The sequence below is a fragment of the Cicer arietinum genome, chromosome 6 (assembly GCF_000331145.2).
Source record: "Cicer arietinum cultivar CDC Frontier isolate Library 1 chromosome 6, Cicar.CDCFrontier_v2.0, whole genome shotgun sequence".
NCBI classification, from domain to species: domain Eukaryota; kingdom Viridiplantae; phylum Streptophyta; class Magnoliopsida; order Fabales; family Fabaceae; genus Cicer; species Cicer arietinum.
Window position 1 is genome coordinate 7,890,447 of NC_021165.2, and position 24,040 is coordinate 7,914,486.

The following is a 24,040-nucleotide window of genomic DNA, read 5'->3' on the forward strand; positions in this document are numbered from 1 at the left end:
GAGCCCGACTTTTACTGTTATCGGTATTGTTAATCACGACTCTTTCGTCTCCCATCCATCTCGTGAAAATAGTTAGTTTTTATCTTATGTAGAAATTGAACCTGATATCTAGAGAATAAGTACAACATTCCATTCATTCTCATTATCAGTTGAATTTCTAATCCGTAATCCATTATTATGGAAAATAGACAACATTAAAAAAGGTAAAATAAGTAACATAACAAAAATCTACGTTGGTCTACTAAAAGTTGATCTTCTGATGGGGGTGTACCACTTAAAGATTGTGGAGGTGGTGTTGGTCCTCTGATACGTGGTGGTTTAATTCCATATCCATCACTGATTTCCTATAAAAGTTTAAATAGTGGGTCAATATAAAGTTGCTTCCATGATATTGTAAGAATGCATCATTATTAAATACAAATACTAAATTTCTAATGCATAAAAAAAATAGGTTAAAAAATGCATCAACAACAAAAAGAAAAATAGGTTACAAAACTTCTAAAAATGAATTAAAAATATATGATTTATAGCATATAAAACTCTGAAATCATCAATACAATTGCTTTGGGTGACGCAATGTATAGATCTGTTGATTTTTCGGGTTGAAATTTTAGAAATTTATGAATTTGAAGGAGAAAATAAATAGAGAAGAAGAAATAGTTGACCTTTTTAATGTAAAAAAACTCCACATGATGATGTGACATCTATGTTTATATATGTCACTATATCAATTAATGTGACACATTAGCACATCTAACAAGTTTCATTGATAGAGAAAATATTTTGACATCTAACAAGTTTCATGATAGAAAAAACATTTTAATTGATGTGAGATAATTTTTTTTTTATGTAGCGTAAATTTGATAGATCATTTTGACACAAATAAATGATTTACTCGTTTAAGTTATTTGAACATTCAGCATACAATTTTTTCCAAATGCTTGGCAATTTTAATATTTTATTTGTTTTAAAACATGGATACATGTTCTTTTAAATGTGGACTACTCCTTCCATTCCAAATTATTAGAATTTTAGTATTTCATTTGTTTTAAGATATGCATATTTTAGTAATTCAAAATATAATTGATGTGTGTTTTCTAACTATTCCAAAAGTATATATATGCTCTTTGGATTAAAACAAAAGGAGATTTTGTAAAATAATTAATACTCCATGTCTTACTCCACAATCTTAATTAACCATGTTGTATTTCTATTATTATCATAAATAACATTCACGCACTTGTATATTCATCCTCCGTTCATTTTTCTATTTCGCTAATGTAACTAAAAAATTTATGTTAATCACAAACCGTAAGATTTAGGCGCCTAATTGCTGCTACATTAAATCCCGCTAAGTGTTTAGACTCCCAACATTTCCTTGATTACATTGCACACCTTTCATCTGCCCAGTACCCTTCAGTTTAATTTTTTTCTCTCCAATTCCGACAAAAAAAAAAAATGAAAAAACCTTCTAATTCTTAATAACACACATTCATTTGATCCAATAATTTCATTCAATATAATATTGGAGTCTGCCATCAACTTTCTTTACCATTTGATAATTGGAAGTATTTGTCATATATGCTAAATAGTTTGATTGATCGATGGTGATGATAATATTATGATTTTGGGTTATCAAGAAATAAACATATACTGCCTTAAACACATGAGTATATAATATAATAGTATTTGTGGATTCTTTTCATGTTAATGTTTCTCGGTATTTATACCTTGCTCATTCATGTCACTCACATGTGTGTTACCGTTTTTTCTGTTTTTCATCATTTTTTATGTGTTTATTGTATATTAGGACTTTTTTATTCCACGGCCTGCTTTTTTCTTAGTATATAATATTTTTGTCTTTCATTTTGTTTTGACTGAATTTTTATTTCCTACTTCTCTAAGTCGATATTGGTGATTGATCATGTAACAATGTGTAAATGGATAAGTAAACTTTTTATGCATTTGTGTTGTTGTATAGTAACATAGTCTCAAAATAAGAATGACGGTGTATGTTACACATTCTATGTTTTTTTATTTATATATTACTTTTTTTATTTCAAATTATTTGTTATTTATAATATTAAAATAATATTTTTCAATGCTATTTTTGTTTGTTTAAAGAAAGAAAAATTCAATTAAAATCACCTATTCGAGAGCACAAGATAAATCAATTAAATTAACTCAGAATAAAGCAAGCTCCTAAATAACAACAAATTAAAAGAGTTACAGAAAAATAAATATCTCAAACCTATTATAATGCCACAAAAGAGTTCATAAGTTACTGCAAAGGTCAAAAACACATTAGTAAGTTTATCCACCATTAAAGAATCTCATACATAAATCCCTTATTTCGAGCTTTATATGTGAATCACATAAGTGGATTTCTTAATGCTACCTTTATTTTCTATTAAAGTAGTAATGACAAGTACATGGGTAGACAAATAAAAATGAAGTAAAAATTATTTTAGTCTTTTTGTATGAGGTTGCATTTAAAATTGGTAATGCATCTATTTTCTAAATAAGTGGGCTCATTTCAAATGAGAATAAAGAAAAATGTTTGGGTGGTGTTTTAAGTTATGTGAAAATAATAGATTAATAATTTTTTTATATCATGGTAGTCTTTTATTTTTATTTTTGTGTCAAGTTTATAAATGTTACGTGATTACCCTAATTCTAAAATAGTTATTTGAAACTCAACATTCTTCTATTTTTTTTTAATAAAATCATTTAATTCTTAACGGATTTAAATTGCAATAATAATAATAACTAACTCTCAATTAACATTTTAAAAAATAATTAAATGATAGATAATTCAAATGAGAGATATTTCAAAGTTCATAAAATAAAAGCAAAATTATATTAATCCAGTTTAATGAAATTACATATCACGTTATTCTTTCTACGATGAATAATAAAACTCATATTAAGATTTTGAAAATTTCTAACAAAAAAACAAAGATTAAATAAAATTGTGACTAAAACTAATTTAATATTATAACTTTTACAAACACAAAAAACTAATTTAATACAAAAAAAATTATTATTTTTGCATAATTTAAAAGACTACCAAATATATATTTTTTAAAATATATTTAGATTTAGTTATTATACATTTACTCTAAAGGTGTAAAGATTAAACCTATATTTTTTTCCTTTTGTTATTTATTTCAAGTGTATCCACTTGATTTTGGTCAAAAAGTGTATTTTATATATTAAAATGATAAAATCCATTTATTCCCTCATAAATTATATTTTATTTAATAATTTATTTACATATCACTGTATATATAGATGTTATGGTATCATATATATAGCTTTATTGCTTTATTTTTTTTATCAAATATATATATTTTTCTATTTATATAAATATGTATTTCAAATTTTAATTTTTTAAAATTAATAAAAATATTATCTATTCTTTATAATTTTCCATGTGTATGTCACGGGTAAAAACACTAATGCAAAATGAAGAACTAAAAAATAATTTGAGAATAACGTACATTATATTAACTAAAAAAATAATTAAAATTATATTAAAAAATAAAAAATATGGTCTTTTTAAGATATATATATCTTTTTAAATACTGTAATTATTGTAGGACCAATTGAGTAATAAAATTAAAGAGTATTTTGATAGAAATATATATTTTAATTAAGAGATTTCTTAATTTCTATGCAAAAACCTGAAACTACAAAAAAAAATATGAAAAGGAGGAAATATTTAATATAACTTTACAAAATTATTTTTCTCAGCTGAAAACTTATTAGACTGAGTTTATATGTCAAAATAAAACAAAGAATTAATATTTTATCATTAATTATTATCTTTAAATTCTAGTTCAATTGATAAATATTGATATTATTAGACGAATTTCATGTCTTTAGTTCCTATTTTTTAGTACAAAAAGTTAAGTGAACTAGATTATTTTGAGGAGAAATTTACCATCCAACTCCCACCACCTAAAAGTATATAAAAATACATTTTTTTTTTAACTATTTAGAAAATTTTCCATCCAGGTAAATCATTTATCTCCATCTTCAAAATATTGGTCAACTTTAAAAGTTTTGAAATGTAAATTTACAATTTAAAAAAAGTTAAATATGAAAGTTTCAAAATATAAATATTTAAAAGTTTAAAAAAAATAAAAAATTTAGTTGAATATGAAACTTTCAAATACAAACTTTTAAAAAATTATGTTGAATGTGAAACTTTCGAAATACAATTGTTCTAAAATTTAAAATTATTTTCAAAAATTTAGTTAAATGTGAAACTTTCGAAATGAATTTTTTTTTTAAAGTTTAATTTTATTTTGAAAAATTGGTTGAACACAAAATTTTTGAAATGTAATTTTTAAGATTATTTTTTAAAATTGGTTGGATAGGAAACTTTCAAAATGATTTTTTTAAAAGAATTTTAAAATTTTTGGTTGAATGTGTAAGTTAAAAAATATAATTTGTTTAAAAAAAATTCAAAAATATGAAATTGTTGAACTGTTAAAAAATTCAATAATTTTGACTTTATTAAGTGGTTGGGATGAAAAAGAATAAAATGATATCCTTGAAATGTAAATGTGGAGAAATTGAGTAAATAGATTTCTCTATTTTCAGTGATATATTAGAAACTTTAATTTATCCTAACAGGTTAAATGGAGTGATCCAATCTCATAAATATAAATATAAATACTTTTTGAAAAATACTAATTTTTACAAGAAAGAGACAACACTTAGAAATCTTAACCACTATCTTCTCTATCTCCGCCGGTTTCTAATTGGTCCGAATAACATAATTTTTAAAATTCTTCTATTTTTTATGTATATGATTCAATGGTGATATTTTGTGCACAAAAACAAAAGAGAAGGTTGATATATAGCCGTATAGCAGTTTAGGTCTGGCAAGTTTAAAAAAGGCGCGTATTGTTGAAACAAACAAACACACAGAAACGGTGTAGTCTTTGTAACTTCAATTCCAAAAGAACGATGGCGAATATCGCAAACCTATCATTGATTCCTATGATGCCAACTACTTTCTCTAGCGAGATTAAAGAAATCGCGTTTAAAACCGTCCCTTTAGCTTCCAAAACCGAAATCAAGCATGTCCTCGAATCCTTTTATAGCTTGCAGGTCCAAAAGGTTCGAACATTGAACGTCAAAGGAAAAACGAAAAATCGCGGTGGCAACTTAGTCACAAAGCCCAATTACAAGAAAGTCTATGTCACTCTCAAAAAACCGATTTCCTTCGACGTTTTCCCCTTTCATACCACCGCCATTGACGACAATAACGAGAATAACAACAAGATTTTGCCAAATCACTGATAGGTTAGGTACTCCTATTTTGCGAAATCAAATGTTGATTTCAAATTTCAATTTTCTCGTGTCATGTCAATGTTCACTTTTTTCATTTTTTTTTTAATTCAGGTTCGCATGTAAAACAATTGGATCAACTGCGCTTTAGTTATCAACTTTGAAGGCTGTGTGCGGTTTTGTTGTTTACCATAAACACAGATTCTCGCAAAAATAAATTACTAGGGTTTTTGTTATTGCGTGTTTGAAAAAACAATTTGCAACCTCAAATTTTTTATTGAAGAATATGTGGTTTTGTGGAAAGGAATGATTTGATTGTTTCAAATTAGCATTGGTTTTGCCTCTTGTTTGTGTATTAGGTTGAAAATTTTACTGAATTTTTCATTAACTTGTTTTATATTTTTTTGGTTTTTAACCCTGTGGTTCTCACGAGAACGAGACCCAATGATTCAGAGTTGGACCGAGATAAGTTATGCATAGCCAATAAATTTTACAGTATCAAGTTTCTTTAGGACTATACTTGGCAATGGTAAACAAATCCTTAGATGCTAAAGTACAAATCCTTAGATGTAAAGTAAAGAACGGTTATGACTTATGATTCCAAAAATCTAATGAAATTACCGAGCGCTCAGCCGATAATAACAAGGAATTTGTTAATTAATTACTAGTTCGGTGGAAGCAAGCATTCTAAGTAATATTTGATTGAGAGGTCTTTAATCTAGCAGCAAGTTTTCTGTAATTTTCTTCTTACAGATATTATTTCATCTCAAGCTTCGTTTTTCTGCATCCTTTAATCTAGCGACTTATTGAGAAAGTAAAACTGTTTTCGTCGTATGTGTATTATTTGTACGGAAGCATTTGGAAGCTTCTATGTGTATAAGGAACTTATCTTTCCTCGAAGTCAACAACATCTTTAGATATAAAATTAAGACTATATGCTTCATATAAAAAATGGCTGTATAGATGTCTTTTGCAACATGATTTTTTATATTGAAGAAATACTTTTAAGACATGGAGACCCTTCTTCTTGTGGTTGATCTACGTCGTGTGCTGTCCGGGGACATGGGTATATCTTGTCCATCTCTAGTTTCATTTCCAGCTGGTTTTACATGAAAGCTGTTCTTAATCTTCCGCCAATTTAAACCCCAGACTGATGTATTCTTTGACTTGTTGTTGTTGCTGCTTAACTTTTTATACTCTTGTTGCAATTCAAAGTAGTCGCTGTGCAGTTCTACCATCTTTGACTTTACATCATCGAGTTCTTCTTTGAGTGTTTTAACGTCCATAGTTGCAGATGTCTGGTTTGCATCGTGTTCAGAGTTGATTCCACTTTGTGCTGGTTCCTTCTCTTGCATTGCTGCCCTCATCTTTACTTGCTCTGCAAATAGAACCTGTGGTGTATACAGTATATTTTGGTTCAGGTGACAACTTTTAAGCTGAATCGCAATTATGGTCATATTAGCTCTAGAAACACTGTGATTTCAACGTTTGTTATGCTACCACATTATCATAGATGGTATGACTATAATGTCAACCAGCTCCCTAGTGTTGTTTTGTGGAATTCAATTGTCTTATTAAAAATGAATTTGGAATATTTTCTTCTTTCTGTTGAATCTCTTCTTATGATCATGTCATATCTCAACATTTCTAGTCTTTAAGGGGTTTTGTTTTCAAAGTTAAAGGTATGTGAAGATACAGTTATTAATATATGAAATAAAAAAAATTCGTCCTCCCAAATTGGTTCTGATTTTTAATTGAGTTACTGTGCCTCTCAGAGGCCTTTTAACAGATGCTGCTAGGTCTAGTTGTGCTTTGTGATAATCTTGTACTGTTTATTTTTTTTGCTTAAAATTCTAGTTGGTGATCATTTCTTAATTTATCCTATATGAAGCTAAAATAACTGAAAACTAAGTTCCAGAGATCCAGGAAACTTTACCTGGACAATAGTTCTTAGAGGCAATCTATCATTCTGTGCAGCATGTATGCATGCATCAAGTGAAAGTTTTTCACAGTTCATTATTTTGCAGAGTCTTCTACGGTCATGGTCAGTCAGTGAAGGATGGATCTAGAGAAACACCAATAGATGTCAAAATTTTGTTTTGAAATCCATTTTACAACACTTTAAACCCGAAACACAATAAAATAGGAATCAAAAGGATGACCTTTAGGTAGGTGTCAATGGCTCTATAAAGACCATCATGAAATGATCGAGTATGTTCCGGTAGCAATTCAGCTAAGACTTGGAACTTTGCAATTGAAAGATTTGGATCTGTTGCAACTTCAGCTATGTAACTGTCCAAGAGCCTACTAATATTGAATTTCCTGGATTTCTGTTGCATTTGCATTTGCTGTTGTTCATGCATCAAGAAGTATTCAACAATACGTTGCACTACATCTATGTCTTGCATAGTGCAGTCTTCAGGTGAATTAGGCATGCTACTAATGATAAGCAAAAGGATAGAACAAAGAAAAATATAGAAATCAGTGTCTTTGGTCATTTTCATAAGCCTTGGGTTATTTTTTAATTTTTTTTGGTTTAGTGAGTGCGGAGTTGGATTTGATTTTCCGCATTAATGACAATTCAAATGTGAGGGAAAAAAAGAATTGTAACATACTCACTTGACCATTTTTCCTTGATCTCCAATTTGATATCTGGGAATGAAAAGATCATTCACCTCAGCATCTTCCAACACCATACCAACTTTCTTTTCAAGGTCTGAAATTAGAGCTGGTGATACAGAATACATCATTGCCATCTTTAACATCTGCAACAAGAACTTACATGGGACAGCTTCTTGTTGAGGAGGAATTATGCTTATTAGGCTTTCGATAACAGTCGTTTGCTCCTTGCTATGTCCAGTGCTCTCTTGTTTCTTCCTACTAAATATACTGAAATGTAAATGACTTTTTCCATGCCCATATCCTCTTAGCCCTTCCAACTCCTCATACATTCCTGGTATCCATTTATTGGCATATTGCATTATACATTTACCAATGATCTCTGGCTTGGTTCCCTTTGCTGTTATTGCTGAAATTATCCGCATAAAATGATCGATGCGGAGGGCAGCCACATCGTTGAACCACCAGCTTTCTTGGTTAGTTGCTGCGTCCTCACTTGTGTCCTCATGTTTAGAAGCCTTCCAAGCTATAGAATCGCAGCATCTTCTAACAATTTGGAGGTTTTCAGCCCATGGAGAGAGATTTTCACAAGATTTCAGAACAGTAACAGTATCTTTCCATGAAGAAAGCACGACAAATGTGAGGAAAGCTTCGGTCTTGGAAATGAGATTGGCATCTTCTAGTTCTTCAGTCATCTCTAGGAATTCTGATGCACATCTTAGTGCAGCTACATTATCTGAGTTGAAGTCTATAGGGAGTCCATAACAGAATTTTAGAATTGTTTCAAATGTTTCAGATCCACCTGGAAAGTTTTCAAGCTTGAGCGGATTGCCAGAATTTGAGATCCAAGGCTGAGCTTCCAACCGACCTATGTAGCCGCATTTTGATATCAAGGGGTACTGTTACATAAAAAGTAGCCATTATAATAAAGAATTAAGTTGCTCTGTGGGGAGTTTGGTTTCTTTTTTATCTTTACCATCAGTTGATACATTTTAATTACAATATGACCATGTTTTAAAGATTTTGCTAAGGAAAGGTAAAAACAATATCTTTTATCTTTACTAAGTTTTTTACAAAATCTTGAAAACATTAAACTGAATTAAAACAGTGACCCTGTTTTCTGCTGTTTTGCTTGCTTTTAAGGATGATTCCCAATCCATGTCTGATTTTCTGTCTATTATCAGACATGGACACACAACACACTAGGAAGAAAGGAATAAATGGTTTATGTTCCCTATTGACAGAATTGTGCTCTTCACCAGTCAGTATCAATCATTGAGATGATAGATTCCTAATATAGACAAAGTTATGATGATATCATTATCTTGTCTCTCGTACACTGGTGATGATATTGTTTGGAAGAATTCTACTGAGCTATAAACCAGAAGGTCAATGGTTTTCTGCATTTATAAGGCCTTATATTAAGATGTTTATAGATACCTTGTGTACATTATAAGTAGTTTCCTGAACTTGAATTGAAAAGTCTGTTGGGATTCGAGGAGCAATGAACCTGCATACGGAAAAAACTAGTAGTAATTATCCGCAAAACGACGACTAAGAAGATAAATAAGCAGTGGAGGAGAACAATATTTGCATAGTTAAATTCATTTAGACTTCAACTGGCTGTTTAGCTGCATAAAATATGAAGGGTCCTATTTCTTGTAGTACCTTGAATGTTCGCCTTTGATGCTATCAACTATTGTGACATGTTTGTGTGGAATAACTATGCTTTTATCTGAAACTTGATCAGTTCTGTCAGATTGACTTTCAGGGTCTTGTGCTTGGGCCACTTGAAGTGATGATTTCATGGTGATTCTTGAGCTAACTGCAGTAAGTTTGGGATAGACATTCCATTTTGATGACTAAACTAAATGATATACTAAAGAAACCAGATGTTGTCTAAATTAATGCTCAGACCTGTTCTGTGGTCATTGTAGAGTTGTAGTTAAGACGGTTGTTGAGTTGTTTCTTTCACTCTATGCTATCAACTTCAATAAAATTCTTTCATCATATGGAAACTTTAATTATGCAGATGTTTAAGTGAAGACTGGTACACATGTTACGTGGTTTTCTTTGAGCTAAGTGGCTTTATTTTATTCAATTTTGTCTTAAATGTAATTAGACTTAGCCATGTGATATAGAATATGTTATGTGGTTTTGTTTGAGCTAAGTGACTTTATCTTATTCGATTTTATCTTAAATGTAATTATCTGTACAGGTATGTTATTTGTAATTGTTTTACCATTTTATATTTAGATTCAGTTAGTGAAGATTGAAGCATTTGATGTGAAAGGTTTAGGTTTGGCTCTCAATGTCAGCAAAGAGTAGGGCATATAACACATGTGATTTACTAGCATTCTGGTTATGCTTTTGCTAACATTTGTGAAATGTCTAACTTTTTATATAAAATTCAGCTGCATCGTTAAAACAAAATTTGCAATGTAAGTAGCTTAGAAACTGCATAGTTGTTTAAAGCAACATTTTTCTAGGATACTTTTGCTCTCACCTTATATTTTACCCCACCCGTATTTACAATGAAACAATGATTTTAGAAGTATGTTTTTAACTTGATAGAATTTCTCCTTTTTATATTTTTAATCCTATATATATCATATATCAATAGTAACATCAATCACTGATTGTTAAGAACGATCTGGGCCATGATTTGTCCCCCTTAAGCCATACAAAGTGCAAACCAATTGGCGAATTGTGGCTCACAGCACTATACGTCGTTGTTTACGCTCAATTATTTTTATAATGTTTTTTTTTTAAATTCCAAAACTATAGAAAGACAGTATCTATGAATAAGGCCCCCCCTAATATGCACCCTTGTAAAAAGGTACAAGCATGGACCTTTCAGTTTTACATACAGGAACCATCGAATGTTTATTGTCAAGAAGTTTGAAATCAAAATTAGATTTTTTTTTTGGGGTTAAAATAAGTGGTAATCAATAAATAGTTTATTGCCCACTTTATGAATGAGAATGTAGGAGGTGATATTCTATATAATAGGTCACCAGAAAGACAATCATAATAAAAACGATGAATCAAACTTTAGTGCCAAAATTGGAGCTTGAATAGACATTAGAGTGAAACTTCGAGACTACACATGTTCGTGAGAAGAACCCAACTGATGGTGAAGAATAAAATTGCACAAATTTGGGTATTATAGTCAGGGGCTGATCCAGGAATTCACCTTAGGGGGCTTATTTATAATTTATTAACTACATGTATATTATTATTTAAGTTTAATTGTAGTTTTTGTCCTTCTATTTTAGTTGAATTACGAAAGTAATTTCTCTATTTTATTTCTTCTAACTTTTGACTCTCAAACATAATTTTGGTTCAAGACTTGTGATAAAATTTTATTTTTTTGCGTTTATTCAAGTCACAACATATCTCAAGATTTCGTGGTGCAACAATTGTACCTGAAATTTATAATGATAAATGGTGTGATGTGACTTTAAAAAATGTCATTTTATCAAATTTTAGACTAAAATTATGTTTAGAGGACCAAAAATGGAGAGAAATAAAATGAATTGACTACTTTCACGATTCAACTAAAATAGATGGACTAAAACTACAATTAAACCTATTATTTATTATTTTCAAAATATAATTAATATAAATTTTATACTTGTTCTAAAATAACAACAGTTTGCTCTCATTTTTTCAGTAAAGCTCTCGTTTTTTAAAAGTTACTTTTTTTTTACGTGATTCTTTAAAAGTTACTAAGTAGCATCTTGTGATATTAATTTTTATTTTGCATAACACAAGAGCTACAAAAAAGCAAGAATTAATTAGTTTTCAGTTATAGTCGAGAATTCATTATTACAATACCGTAGTTTCGCAGTTTTTTAATATATATATCCTTTTTTTTTTTAAACATCCACCAATATATTTCCCTTGAAAAATACATATATAAACAAAATATAGCAGGGATGCGACCAGCTTTCTAGTATATTAAGGTGAAGTATATTGATAATTTTATTTTTAATATATATATAAACCAGTTCCGATGTTGGTTTGATTGGTTAAGCTGTGAAGAAAGTATGGTAAAGAAGAAAGCCAGCAGGGACTCAAGCCTTTACAAAAGATAACATAGCTCCGGCCCCTGATTATAGTTACCAACACAAACACCCAAATATTTTTGAATATAGTACATCTTATTTTTTATAATAAAGAATCATTGCGGCATTCCAATAATATGAAAAATGGATTGCATATGCCAAAAACGGTGACTTGCTGTAAATTGTCATCGAAAATTTTACCTTTTACCTTTTATATTATACTTCTACATCCATAAATATTATAAAATGTCGTTTTTACATTCATAAATATTAAAAAAAATTATCTTCACTTATAATACTATTTTAATTTTTCAGTATACAAATGAGTATTATGTTCAGAAAAAAAAAAATAATTGGTACCAAAAATTTTTCTAATACGAAACACTAACTAAATTTTTTCAAAAAACTTGAATCGATTGTTTCAAACTATTTAAATGATGAAAAATAATTAAAATTTCAAAGATAAAATTGACATTTAAAGAAAAATATGAAATATAGATATAGCAGTGAGCGTATAGAATAAAATTTCCATTTTCATTTGAGGAGATCCATCAATGGCCCCTTTTAAGTTGGGTCCATATTAGGAACTCCCTCTAAATAATATAATGGGTACATTTTTCTGTTTGTAATTAATAGTTAATAAATACAAATAATTTAAAATAAGCAAATTCTAATTTACAATGAGCACTCACAGAAAAAAATTTAAAAGACTTTATTGAAAATTAAATTTCAATTAATTTTTAATATAAATTATTCTTTTAAAATAAAAGAGAGTTAAAACTCAGATACAAAATTCTTAAATTCTAATTCAATCGATAAATATCAATATTATTTGATTGAACGTCTTGTACGAATTTAAACTTAAGACTTCATAGTTATATAAATTAATTATAGTGAACTTTACTTAAAAAAAAACTAAAATAAAGAGATAAAATGCATAACATTAATTAAAATAATAGTATAAATTATCATAAAATTAATATAGAACATCGAACTAACTAGAATAAGACACTCTTTTTGACATAAAATTAAATTTCATAATAATCTTAATCATCTAAATGTAATTTAGTGATAATAGTCTTGTGCAATAAATGTTGAAAAATATTAGAATGTAGTAATAGATATAAGTGGTTATACAATATAAGATATATATATATATATATATATATATATATATATATATATATAAAATTATTTATCTATAAAATTTAATTCAATCGATAAATATTAATATTATCAACTTGAATATTTATTTATAAATTTAGTATTTTACAATTATATATATCTGTTTTAAGTAATTTTTATGATTATGTTTAAAAGTAAATAAATGAATAAAATAATTATTTAAGAAATTTAAATTTGACGTCGGTCGTAAGTAATATGAAAAATTGTTTGTCTTAGGAAGCTATATATAAACTTATTGAAAGAGATTTAGAATTAAAAATGACTGTATTAAGTTTTAAGAAGTGTTTATTTATTTATTGAGCAAAGAAAAAGCTTATTTATATATAAACCGAAAAATAAAGAGCACATAGTCAAATAAGGGAAGAAACTTTATTTTGAGGAAAGGAGGGAAAGAAGAGTTAAGAGAAAGATGGGGGACGAAAAAGGTAATAAAAAAAAGTTGGCATGAGCTGGTACTCAACGTGGCTGGCGGTTTCCACTCTGATATATAAATACGACGCAGTCGAAAATGGCGTGTGTAATTGGTCATCGTCTCTCATTCTCTCTGTATATTCATTCTTCTTGAAAAGGGATTTTGAGAGATTCATTAATTAATTCAGATCTGCGATAAGAGAAGAATAGGATTTTTTTTTTTGGTCATAAATGGCGACGGTTTCCCCTCTCGCCAAATACAAGCTCGTTTTCTTAGGCGATCAATCGGTTGGTAAAACCAGCATCATCACCCGTTTCATGTACGACAAATTCGACACAACCTATCAGGTTTCCATCCTCTTTTACATTTCCTTCATTCTTTCATTCTCAATTTCAATTTTCATTTTGCTTAGGTAAATTGAAATCAAACTTGAATATATTGATTTGCCGTTTTTATTTCTTATTTTCATCTTAGATAAAAACATTTACGACATGCGTTAATAACTTAATATATGTGTATTTCATTTTCATATTAATTGCCCCTATGATTTTTGCTGTGATTGAAATTTCTTTACATATTGTGAGCAGTGATCACAAATTATTATTAGTTAGGATTTAGGACTTTGGAGGAACACGGAATATCTCTGATTAAACAGGAAGATTAAAATGGAGGCTGTGAATTAAACTAGTTTTTTGAAAATTCATTATCACTTTAACCATTCAGGAATCATGATCTGTAGTTTGAGTCAGTGAAACTCTTGAATGGGACGAAGAGCTTGTTCTATCATTCATTCATAAGCCATTTTCAGGGTCTTGAGTATTATGATCTGTTTAAGAGGCTTGTTTATATATAAGATCTCCAACATCTTATAATAATACATCTAATTTATATTAGCCTTTATGCAAGATAGCTTTAAATGGGGGCTTATTTTCTTTGTTAATTTTCATTTCATTTCAACATTAACATTTTTTCTCTCCATGTTGCTCGGCTGCTTACAAAATTTTTGGTCATATAATTTCAGGCTACTATTGGTATCGATTTTTTGTCAAAAACAATGTACCTTGAAGATAGAACTGTTCGTCTGCAGCTTTGGTAGGATAAGTTCCTCTTCAAATCATATATGTACAAGCTCGGTCTATTTATATATGTTTGTTTATTTTTCAGAAGTTGTTTAAGAGAGTACACATTACGGGTGTTGTAGCCATGTTGGTGTTTTTTTTGTTTCACCTTTTTTTCTATTACTGATCTTTTTTAACTTCCAGGGATACTGCAGGCCAAGAAAGATTTAGAAGTCTTATTCCAAGCTACATAAGAGATTCTTCTGTTGCAGTTATTGTATATGATGTAGCTAGTAAGTCTTGTGTTTTTTCTTATCAATATCGTTATCTAATTAACAGGTTGTTTTTTATATTTGCTATCTCTTGATGTAAATTTCCAAGACTGATTGTGTTACTCCAATTTTGTAGCATATGAATGCATTCTATAATATATAGGTGTTTGACTGACTGCTCTGATATTTTCTAGAAAGTAGAAACTCACTATGTTGTCGTGACTCGTGAGAACATCTCTCTCTGTCCCTGGATGTGTGTGTATGTGTGCATGCACATGCCTGTTTTCTTACGCTTTCTTTTTATCTGAACTGTGTGTTTGCATTTGGAACTGGAAGTTCTTACTCAGTTTAATGTTCATTTTTCAGAAAAATAACAATGTATTTAACATCAGTTTATAGTTATTATCCTAAGAAAGCTGTTCTAATGCAGACAGGCAATCATTTCTGAACACTAACAAGTGGGTTGAGGAGGTACGTCAAGAACGTGGCAGTGATGTTATCATTGTATTGGTTGGAAACAAAACTGATCTTGTCGATAAAAGGTGAGTACTGAGTTACTAAGTTCGGTTTATATATTCTCTACTGGTTCGCTGACTGGATATGGTTGAGTTTTTTCTGAATATGGTAATGGAGTTTTCATATGTTGTTTTAATGCATCTTGTTAAGTTGCTTAGATTTTTGGTGTAGACATGGTTAATGATTGACCATGTTTTTTTATAGTTTTGCTATGATAGAGTAGGTGTCTAGCAGTTGAGTACCTATTAGTCAATCGATCAATTAATTCATTAATTTCATTATCAATGGTCGATTACAATCAACTTGGTATAATACATTGATTATTAACACTCGAAATTTGGAGGATCGTACCAGATTACTTACTATTGCTATTTATCATATCAAAAGGCATAATTGCTGTGAAGTTTATATCTACAATATTGGGGTTTCTTTTTCATGTTGAACCACAAAAGTCTGGTAGATTAAGTGTAATTTAGGATTCTTAAACATAAATTCTTTTTAGGACATGAAATATGTATTAGAAGTTCCAAGCATTGTGATGTTACCGTCTAATTTTATTTTATTTTACATGGCCACTTTGATACTTAACAGGCAAGTTTCTATAGAGGAAGGAGATGCCAAGTCCCGAGAGTTTGGAATCATGTTTATAGAAACCAGTGCAAAAGCAGGCTTCAATATCAAGGTGACAATTAATGAATTTTCTTAGTCTCTGTTATTTTTGGTTTATTAAAGCATACTCCTCAACTATGATGCATGCGATCTATAATATCAATATGCAGGATGCTAATATGATTAATTTCCTGTATATTTTACATAGAAACTTCAAATTCATGATCAACTAGTCTTCACTTTTCAAGTCTATTTTATTTCCCATGTTGGTTCTTGTGCCCTCATTATTATATGTCGATGCAAAATTGCAGCCTTTGTTTCGTAAGATTGCTTCTGCCCTGCCAGGGATGGAAACTCTTTCTTCCACAAAGCAGGAAGACATGGTTGACGTAAATTTAAAACCTACGGTGAATTCATCCCAGACAGAGCAGCAGGGAGGAGGTTGCTCATGTTAGAGAAGATTCTTCTATGTTCGGTAGATATATATATATATATATATATATGTTCACAGAGTATATTACTGGGAATGACTGTTTCAATGTAAAGTGAAACTGGAGGAAGCGTGCTTTCACAGCAATGATCCTTCAGTTAATTGGTGTGAGGGACAAATTGCGGCAATGATTTTGATGTATGACAAAAGAGATTGGTAGTTTTTTTTTTTTTTCATTTGTTATACAATTAGCCCTGGATGTAAGAATACAGGTAATAAACAAGCCCTCTAAGTTGTCTGTCTTAGGTGTATGTTATCCTTTGTTTTTGTCAAATATTTCATTCTTGAAGAGATGACTGTATAACACTCTGATCGGACCCCCTTTTGCTTTAGGACACTCATTGGCCCTATCAAAAGCAGAGTTGCATACTTTGTAGGGATGATTGTGGATTTTGGGGTTGACTTGATAATATGACTAATCTGAACCGAACAAATCTATTTTTTAAGGGTAAAAATACTTCATTAACAAACACAAATGGAAGGAAAAACAGCAAATGATTTTGACTGAGTTGGAACAGATCCCAACCAAGTCCTAGAACTAGCAAGTTTTGTTAAGTTAACTAACTAAATTATGAGGTATAGAATTTAAAGTATGTTTAGCAAAAACATTTGTTCTCTGCAGCTTTAACATCAGCTCCTTACAGTCCTGTATGATATGATCAATGACAATCACAAATGATTTTGAGTTGAAACAATGGTAACAATTTTTCAATTCATGTATTTAGCAACTTGTAAGCCTCATCTTAACACTCCAATCTATAAAATGAGTTGTGTTGGGAAGTAGAATTACTTTTTGTGTAATCTAAACTAACTCGATTTATTTAATTTGGATATTTTTAAATTTTATTTTTACCCTAATTAAAGAAAATATTAATCCAATTGCTAAACTCAAATCAACTCATCCATAATTAGAACATGTTGAATGATGATAGAACCTCGAGAGAATGCTTAAACATAACCTAGTAGCAACTTTATCCACCCACAATTTTTGAACCGCATAATTTGTTAAGTGTATTTTCAGAATATAAAAAGAGTATATTGTTTGTAGAAATGTACAGAAAAATAAAAACGATATTTTGAGGATGGGAAAGATGTTTCCTATGATCCTTGGAGGTGCACAAAACAACAAAAATGTCTCTACTTAGTATTTCCGCAAATACAACAAAAAAGAATGTATTTTGGCGCGACGTGTGTTGTGGGAAGGCCCACCAACATCACAATCACAATTACATATAGCATATAGTGTAAATCACTAAATAGGTCTTTGACTTTAAAACTACAAGTAATCATAAAATTGTTTGTTTGATTTTCCCACGATAAAAGTTAATATTTTAAAATTAATTTTAGTTAAAAAGTAAGTTGAATGTAAAATGATATTTATTTGAATATATTTAGTGAAATTGAATTGAATAATAAATTTTATTATAAAAATTACGTTTGAACTCAAAAACTCTAAATTTTACCTTTAAGTTAGAACATTTCTTTTGTGAATTTATCTTTGATCTATCTTGTGTCTTGGATAGCTTTCATTAATATAACTGTTTGGTTTATGCAAGAAGATAATAGATGGATTATAGATAGATAACTTATTCGCAAATATTCAAGCAAGTCATACACTTTCATGATTAATTATGGCTCCATAAAAAGTGAAACCAAATATGCATAGAGGAGTAATTGGGTAAATTAATTAATAAATTTGTAAGCATTTGTTGAATTGGTATTTGAGTTTTATTATAGATTAATAAATATATCTCTTTAATTATAAAATATCAATTAATTAGTCCTACTATGACTAATCTGAATTGATTAAAAAAAAGGAAAAACTTAATCAGAGTCAAAAGAGGTCCTACCGGGAGTCGAACCCAGGTCGCTGGATTCAAAGTCCAGAGTGCTAACCACTACACCATAGAACCATTCGATGCATATTGATTTTGATTAATTAATGACTACGAATATTCTGAACTTATTTAAATAAAGAAGCACAATAGGACCAACCTGTGTGAGTAGACCAAGCACAAGCATAATGTAGTAGTAGGTACGAGCGACGGTGGAAGCAATGATATGCCTCACCAATTAAATACCTCTCTCTCTCTCTCTTCAACACCCAAATCGCTTTCCAATTCTTCCCCTTTCAACATTCCTTCTTATTAATTAATGCTAATTAAAAGGGCAACCAAAACGTAAAAAAGTGAAAACCAGATCAATTTTCACACCCACCTCGTACCAACCATTAACCAACACTATGCCAAGTAAACAAACGACAAAAACAATGTCCCACTTTATCAAACAAAAAAACGAACCCTCTGATTCCTTCTTCCCAGGTGGTCTTTTCCTTCACGCTAACACACTTCCCACCTCCTTCATTGCCTTGATTCCTTCTCCTTCTTCTTCTTCTTCCAATTCAGATACTGTTTCTTGGGGTATTAGGAAAAGGTTCGGTTGCGATATTCTGAGGGTGGAAGCTTGTGGTGTTTTCTCGTCCTTGAGTTTGTCCATAAATGGAAGCGATTCGGATCATACATACACTCGAGAATCCAATGAAGTTAAGGTTGAAGAAAAGGAGAATATTCGGGTTGATGGATCCGGTGCTATCAACATGACCAAACATCTTTGGGCTGGTGCTTTTTCCGCCATGGTCTCAAGGTTTTCACTTCTTAATCTTTATTCAATAACACATTTATTAACTCACATTCTAATACTAGTTTTCTCTTTTCACTATTTGATGTACATTGCATACTTACAAAGTTTTCACTAGTTTTGTTATCATTATGGATTCCTTATTTTTTTTCATTTATAGAAGTGAATGACCAATAGCATAGCCATAGACTAAAGGGACGGGTTGTTTTTAACCCTTAGTTTTTAGGGAAAAGAGATTCTGGTAATTTGAAATTTGGTCCAAAAGTAGAATCTGACTAGAGTTTTCTCAACCAGGGATAAAAGACGAGTAGTTTTGATCAATTTGATCTTAAATGAATTGTATTAACTATTTGTGCACAACCACTTGATTTCTGAGAATGACGAAACATTACCATTTGTGGTTGTCACATCACAGACGGTTGGACTTTATGCTTACACTCACTATAACTTAGGTTCAAGTATGAAGTTCCACAATTAGCAGGTTATACGGAAGTTCTGTTATAAATCCTCAACGACACGACATAGGTGATTTTCCCTGACCTTGCATGGGGTGTGTGTCCCCTAATCTATGTCCCAAATGAGTCATTACTCTTACTTTTACTCAGTCAGTTTCCTTAAGGGCGTATTTTCACTTCAAAGCTTTTATATGCATTTTTTAGTGTCGTTTTCTTTTAAGAAAGACATTTCCAATCGAAATTCAAGTGAAATAAATGAAATGCAGCATGTTGTTTATTCATATGCACTATGATAAAGATTTCATGGTTTAGTATCTGGTGGTGTACTGTATTGTATTAACTGTCATTGGTTTTTCAGGACTTTTGTTGCACCCCTTGAGAGACTTAAGCTGGAATACATAGTTCGTGGTGAACAGAAGAATCTTGTTGAGCTCATTCAGACAATTGCAGCTTCTCAAGGATTGAAAGGTTTTTGGAAAGGAAATTTTGTGAATATTCTTCGGACAGCACCCTTTAAGGCTATAAATTTTTATGCCTATGATACATATAAAAGCAAATTAGTGAGAATGTTGGGGAATGAAGAATCCAAAAATTTTGAGAGATTTGTTGCAGGTGCTGCTGCAGGGATTACAGCTACCTTGCTCTGCTTGCCCATGGACACGGTGAGTGCAAATTCAGCATCCTCTTAGCTCTGATATTATTTTTTCTCTTGATATGTGTTTTAAGTGTTCTTTGGATTGTAATGCTTTAATAACTATGATATGATGGGTATGGATCAAGGTTGCTTTGTGCATTGTGAGGTTTGTAGACTAGTTTGAGCAAAAATCACATAGTTGTACCGATGTTGCCAAATAGCGGCTATAGCACTATAGCGAAGCAGGATTTGATCAAATCGCCATTGTTTTGTGATACACGTTTTTGCACAAAGTGTTGTCATATAGCGGCTGCAGTGGGCTATAGTATTAAAGTATAGCAGAATTTGAATAAATTGCTAGTTTTCGCGATCCGCAATTGACAACACTTGGGTCCTACCCAATGAATTTCAATTTTCAAAATGTTGGTGTCTCATTTCAGTTCCACTGTCAATCTCTTCTAATTTGGGTACTTTATATTATCTCTGGTTGATAAACTAAAGACTAGTATTACTTGCTGCTCTTCTTATTTATCCGTCTCTCAAAACTATATATGAATTCACTTGATGCTTGGTATTCTTTGATCTTTATCTTTTAACCAACTATGTTTAAAGCCATAAACATTTGCTTGATAGACTTTTGGAAGTTGTAAGGACGCCGTAGGCCATCATCCTGCATTCCTGAGTCTGTTATTTATATTTGTCGAGGATGCTCCTTGAGTATAGCATAATCAGTGCTTTCAATTGTGGAATGCAGAAAATAGTGTTTAGTTCAAATTCTGCTATGCTACAGAGATATATAGCCACTATAGCTGCTATTGCACCACACTTTATACTAAATAGTGTATCGTGGAACAATAATAGTTTGTTCAATTCCACTATGCTATAGCGCCACTATAGCTACTACTTGACAGCACTGACCAAAATCATTGTTAAATAACAATAACCTTAAAAAAGCTACTCTTTAAGATTTTATTTGAAAATCAAAGGCACTATTGATGGTCTATATATATCACTTGTGTCTCATCTTTCAAGATTTGGAGCTCAAAAAAGGACTTCTCCAAAATTTAATGTTACCTGCTGAAACATACCATTTCAAATTTTCAATTTGTAGTTGCATTCTAAGAGCGATTTCTTTCAGATCAGGACAGTAATGGTAGCACCCGGTGGTGAAGCCTTGGGAGGTGTAATCGGTGTCTTCCAGCATATGATTAAAACAGAGGGCGTCTTTTCTCTTTACAAAGGTTTAGTACCCTCCATTATCAGCATGGCACCTTCAGGTGCTGTCTACTATGGTGTTTACGACATTTTAAAGTCAGCATATCTGCATTCACCTGAGGGAATGAAAAGAATACAGTATATGAAAGAAGAAGCTCAAGAGCTGAATGCTTTGGAACAACTTGAATTGGGTACCATTAGAACTTTATTATACGGTGCTATTGCTGGTTGTTGTTCTGAAGCTGCTACATATCCATTTGAAGTTGTAAGGAGACAGCTTCAACTGCAAGTTCCGGCGACAAGGTTGAATGCAGTAGCAACTTGTGTCAAGATTGTTGAGCAAGGAGGTGTTCCTGCTCTTTATGCAGGATTAATTCCCAGTTTATTGCAGGTATATATATAAACTCTTCTCTGGAATATATATATACTTTAATCTATGCAAGCTTTAATTAAATTACAGTAAACAGGTAAAATCAGTGTATGCTTAATGAACTTTTATTTAGGTTCCGTTTATTATAGATTATAAAAAAATTGAATTTGATATTCAATAATTTAAATATTATTTCTTAAAGATTTTTTAAAAAAGCAGAAACAATTTTGTGTTTGTTTACATTTATCAAAAATAATTTTCAAAAGAAGCTATTCAAAACAACTTCTTATTTGAAATAGTATTTAGTTTTTTTTTAGTATGCTAAATTTTTTAAATTCTGTAACAAACGGATGAATATCCTGAAAAGTGTTTTTTTTCTTCTTTTTTTAAATAATAAAATTTTTCCTAAAAAAGTTATTACAAACAGACCCTTCGCAAAATATGAGAGATGCTCCAGTCAATGAGGTCTTTTTTTAATTAATCAACATGTTAATCAAAATGGTCATGCACTTGTAAATGCAAAGATGAGGTTTCTAAATTGAATAGAGTTCTTAAGAAGCTCTGTACAATTGTCATGTACAGAAGCTGTAAACGGCCAATTTCAAAGATGGGTCTGGTTGAACTCCGACACTATCACATGTAGAAGCTGCTTTACTACTGCGTGTGTGCAAATAAGTAGTTGGATAGCGACACAATGCATTCGCCGACTTGAACCATCATCAAGAGTGGATAATTTATGTCCCGACATTGTATTATGGACATGATTTATCAAAGTTGGAACATAGATCGTCCAACTTTGATTCGCCAGTTCAGATTGTGTGACTACATCAGATTGCAAAAGAGAATCACGGTCCATGCAAATAACAAGTGTTGATACCTATGAAATTCATAGGACTCTATACAATCCAAAGATGCCTTTTTTTTCCAAGAGAGGACGGAGGAATTTATGTTAAATGTTGACCGGGTGTGGATTGGATTATTTTTTCAAAGTATCCTGAAGTCCATAAAATGTATTTTACATAAATTTTTATTTTCTTCTTGTTTCACTAAGTTTTGTGACATAGTTTTCATCCATGATTAATTAAATATGGTGCTTTGAATTTTGTGACTTTCAGGTGTTACCATCTGCTGCTATTAGTTACTTTGTATACGAATTCATGAAGATAGTTCTCAAAGTAGAATCAACATAGATAGATTATTATACAAGCAAATCAAAATACAGTTTTCATAATTGAGGATGAGAATTTTCGCCACACCATGGACCTAAGAGGTGGCTGATTACTCACACATACAGTAACAAGGTCTCATTGGATTATGCAGCAAGCAATGTTTTGATGAATAGGAGGCTTTATGAAAAGATCTTGAAGCTTTGTTAAATTCTTTTCCTTTTCATGTTGTAATCCTTTTTATTTTTTATTATGACCCCATTTTCACTCAAATTTATGATTTAAAACTTAAAATCACTTGCAGATAAAATTTAACAATTATTTTACCTAGTATATTATTTGTAAAGTTTTCACTTTTCATGATTTAAACTGGAGTTCTAAGCGTGTAAACTATAGTCCGAACTCAAAAGCTAAGGATATTTTTTTGGTCAAGCAAATTATTGGTTACAATTGTAGAATTTTTGTGTCAAATGTGTGTCAAAAATGGATTCGAACTTCAAAGTCCAAGCACCTTTTCCCCCGTAGACACTGACAGATTAAAGTTTCGAGACCAACTGATTTGTACTTTATACCAAAAAATGTTTAATTATAAAACATGGTGCTCAAGATAAGATAATCTTATCCTTTATATAATATCTTAATACTTTAAATTATTAAAGCTCCATATCTTTTCACTTTTGTTTATTTACATTTTAAAAAAGAAAAATAATAATAATTTTATTAAATTATCTCTATTGATTATAGATGTATTTTTCACTATCATAAATATAAAATGAATTATAGTACTTTAAAATGATACATATAATAATAATTATATGGTATAATTAAAAAAATATTAATTGATATTACATTGAAATTTGAAAATATAATTTATTTTGAGACTTTTTTTTGTTGTTGTTAAAATGATATTTATTGTGAGAACAAGTGAAGTATTAAATAACAATATAATCACTGCTTCAAATTCAAACTAAAACCAGATAAAAATCTTACTCAGCTCTTAATAAAACAAGCTTAGCTGAATAAAACAC

At 30.3% G+C, this 24,040-nt stretch overlaps 3 protein-coding genes, 1 long non-coding RNA gene and 1 other non-coding gene across 7 annotated transcripts; 3 read left to right on the top strand and 2 right to left on the bottom strand.

Annotated features, from left to right (window-relative positions):
• Nucleotides 1-4,782: 4,782 nt before the first annotated feature.
• On the top strand, nt 4,783-8,250 carry LOC113787080 (uncharacterized). The gene is made up of 2 exons (XR_003473337.2): nt 4,783-5,319; nt 5,419-8,250. It is a non-coding gene; the product is annotated as an uncharacterized lncRNA (long non-coding RNA).
• LOC101506982 (BTB/POZ domain-containing protein DOT3) lies at nt 6,217-9,731 on the bottom strand. Of its 2 annotated transcripts, none has more exons than XM_004504017.4 (6): nt 9,592-9,731; nt 9,364-9,433; nt 7,924-8,822; nt 7,467-7,740; nt 7,241-7,369; nt 6,217-6,695 (listed from the first exon to the last, which is right to left on the bottom strand). In XM_004504017.4, exons 1-6 carry the CDS (start codon nt 9,729-9,731, stop codon nt 6,309-6,311), a joined length of 1,899 nt encoding a protein of 632 aa, XP_004504074.1. In that variant the 3' UTR covers nt 6,217-6,308. The 2 variants fall into 2 exon arrangements, with proteins under 2 accessions (XP_004504074.1, XP_004504073.1); XM_004504016.4 differs by having other exon boundaries at nt 7,467-7,743.
• Nucleotides 9,732-13,682: 3,951 nt separating this feature from the next.
• On the top strand, nt 13,683-16,867 carry LOC101507522 (ras-related protein RABH1e-like). The gene is made up of 6 exons (XM_004504018.4): nt 13,683-13,937; nt 14,612-14,682; nt 14,853-14,941; nt 15,351-15,462; nt 16,028-16,118; nt 16,357-16,867. Exons 1-6 carry the CDS (start codon nt 13,821-13,823, stop codon nt 16,498-16,500), a joined length of 624 nt encoding a protein of 207 aa, XP_004504075.1. The 5' UTR covers nt 13,683-13,820; the 3' UTR covers nt 16,501-16,867.
• A 1,509-nt stretch (nt 16,868-18,376) lies between these two features.
• TRNAQ-UUG (transfer RNA glutamine (anticodon UUG)) lies at nt 18,377-18,448 on the bottom strand. The gene has a single exon. It is a non-coding gene; the product is annotated as a tRNA-Gln (tRNA).
• An 81-nt stretch (nt 18,449-18,529) lies between these two features.
• On the top strand, nt 18,530-23,381 carry LOC101507835 (probable mitochondrial adenine nucleotide transporter BTL3). 2 transcript variants are annotated; one of them, XR_189972.4, is made up of 5 exons: nt 18,530-19,178; nt 19,986-20,289; nt 21,400-21,867; nt 22,429-22,856; nt 22,962-23,381. XR_189972.4 is itself a non-coding variant. In XM_004504019.4 (4 exons), exons 1-4 carry the CDS (start codon nt 18,778-18,780, stop codon nt 23,034-23,036), a joined length of 1,248 nt encoding a protein of 415 aa, XP_004504076.1. In that variant the 5' UTR covers nt 18,531-18,777; the 3' UTR covers nt 23,037-23,381. The 2 variants fall into 2 exon arrangements, 1 of the variants encoding a protein (XP_004504076.1); XM_004504019.4 differs by lacking the exon at nt 22,429-22,856 and having other exon boundaries at nt 18,531-19,178.
• The last annotated feature ends 659 nt before the right edge of the window (nt 23,382-24,040 follow it).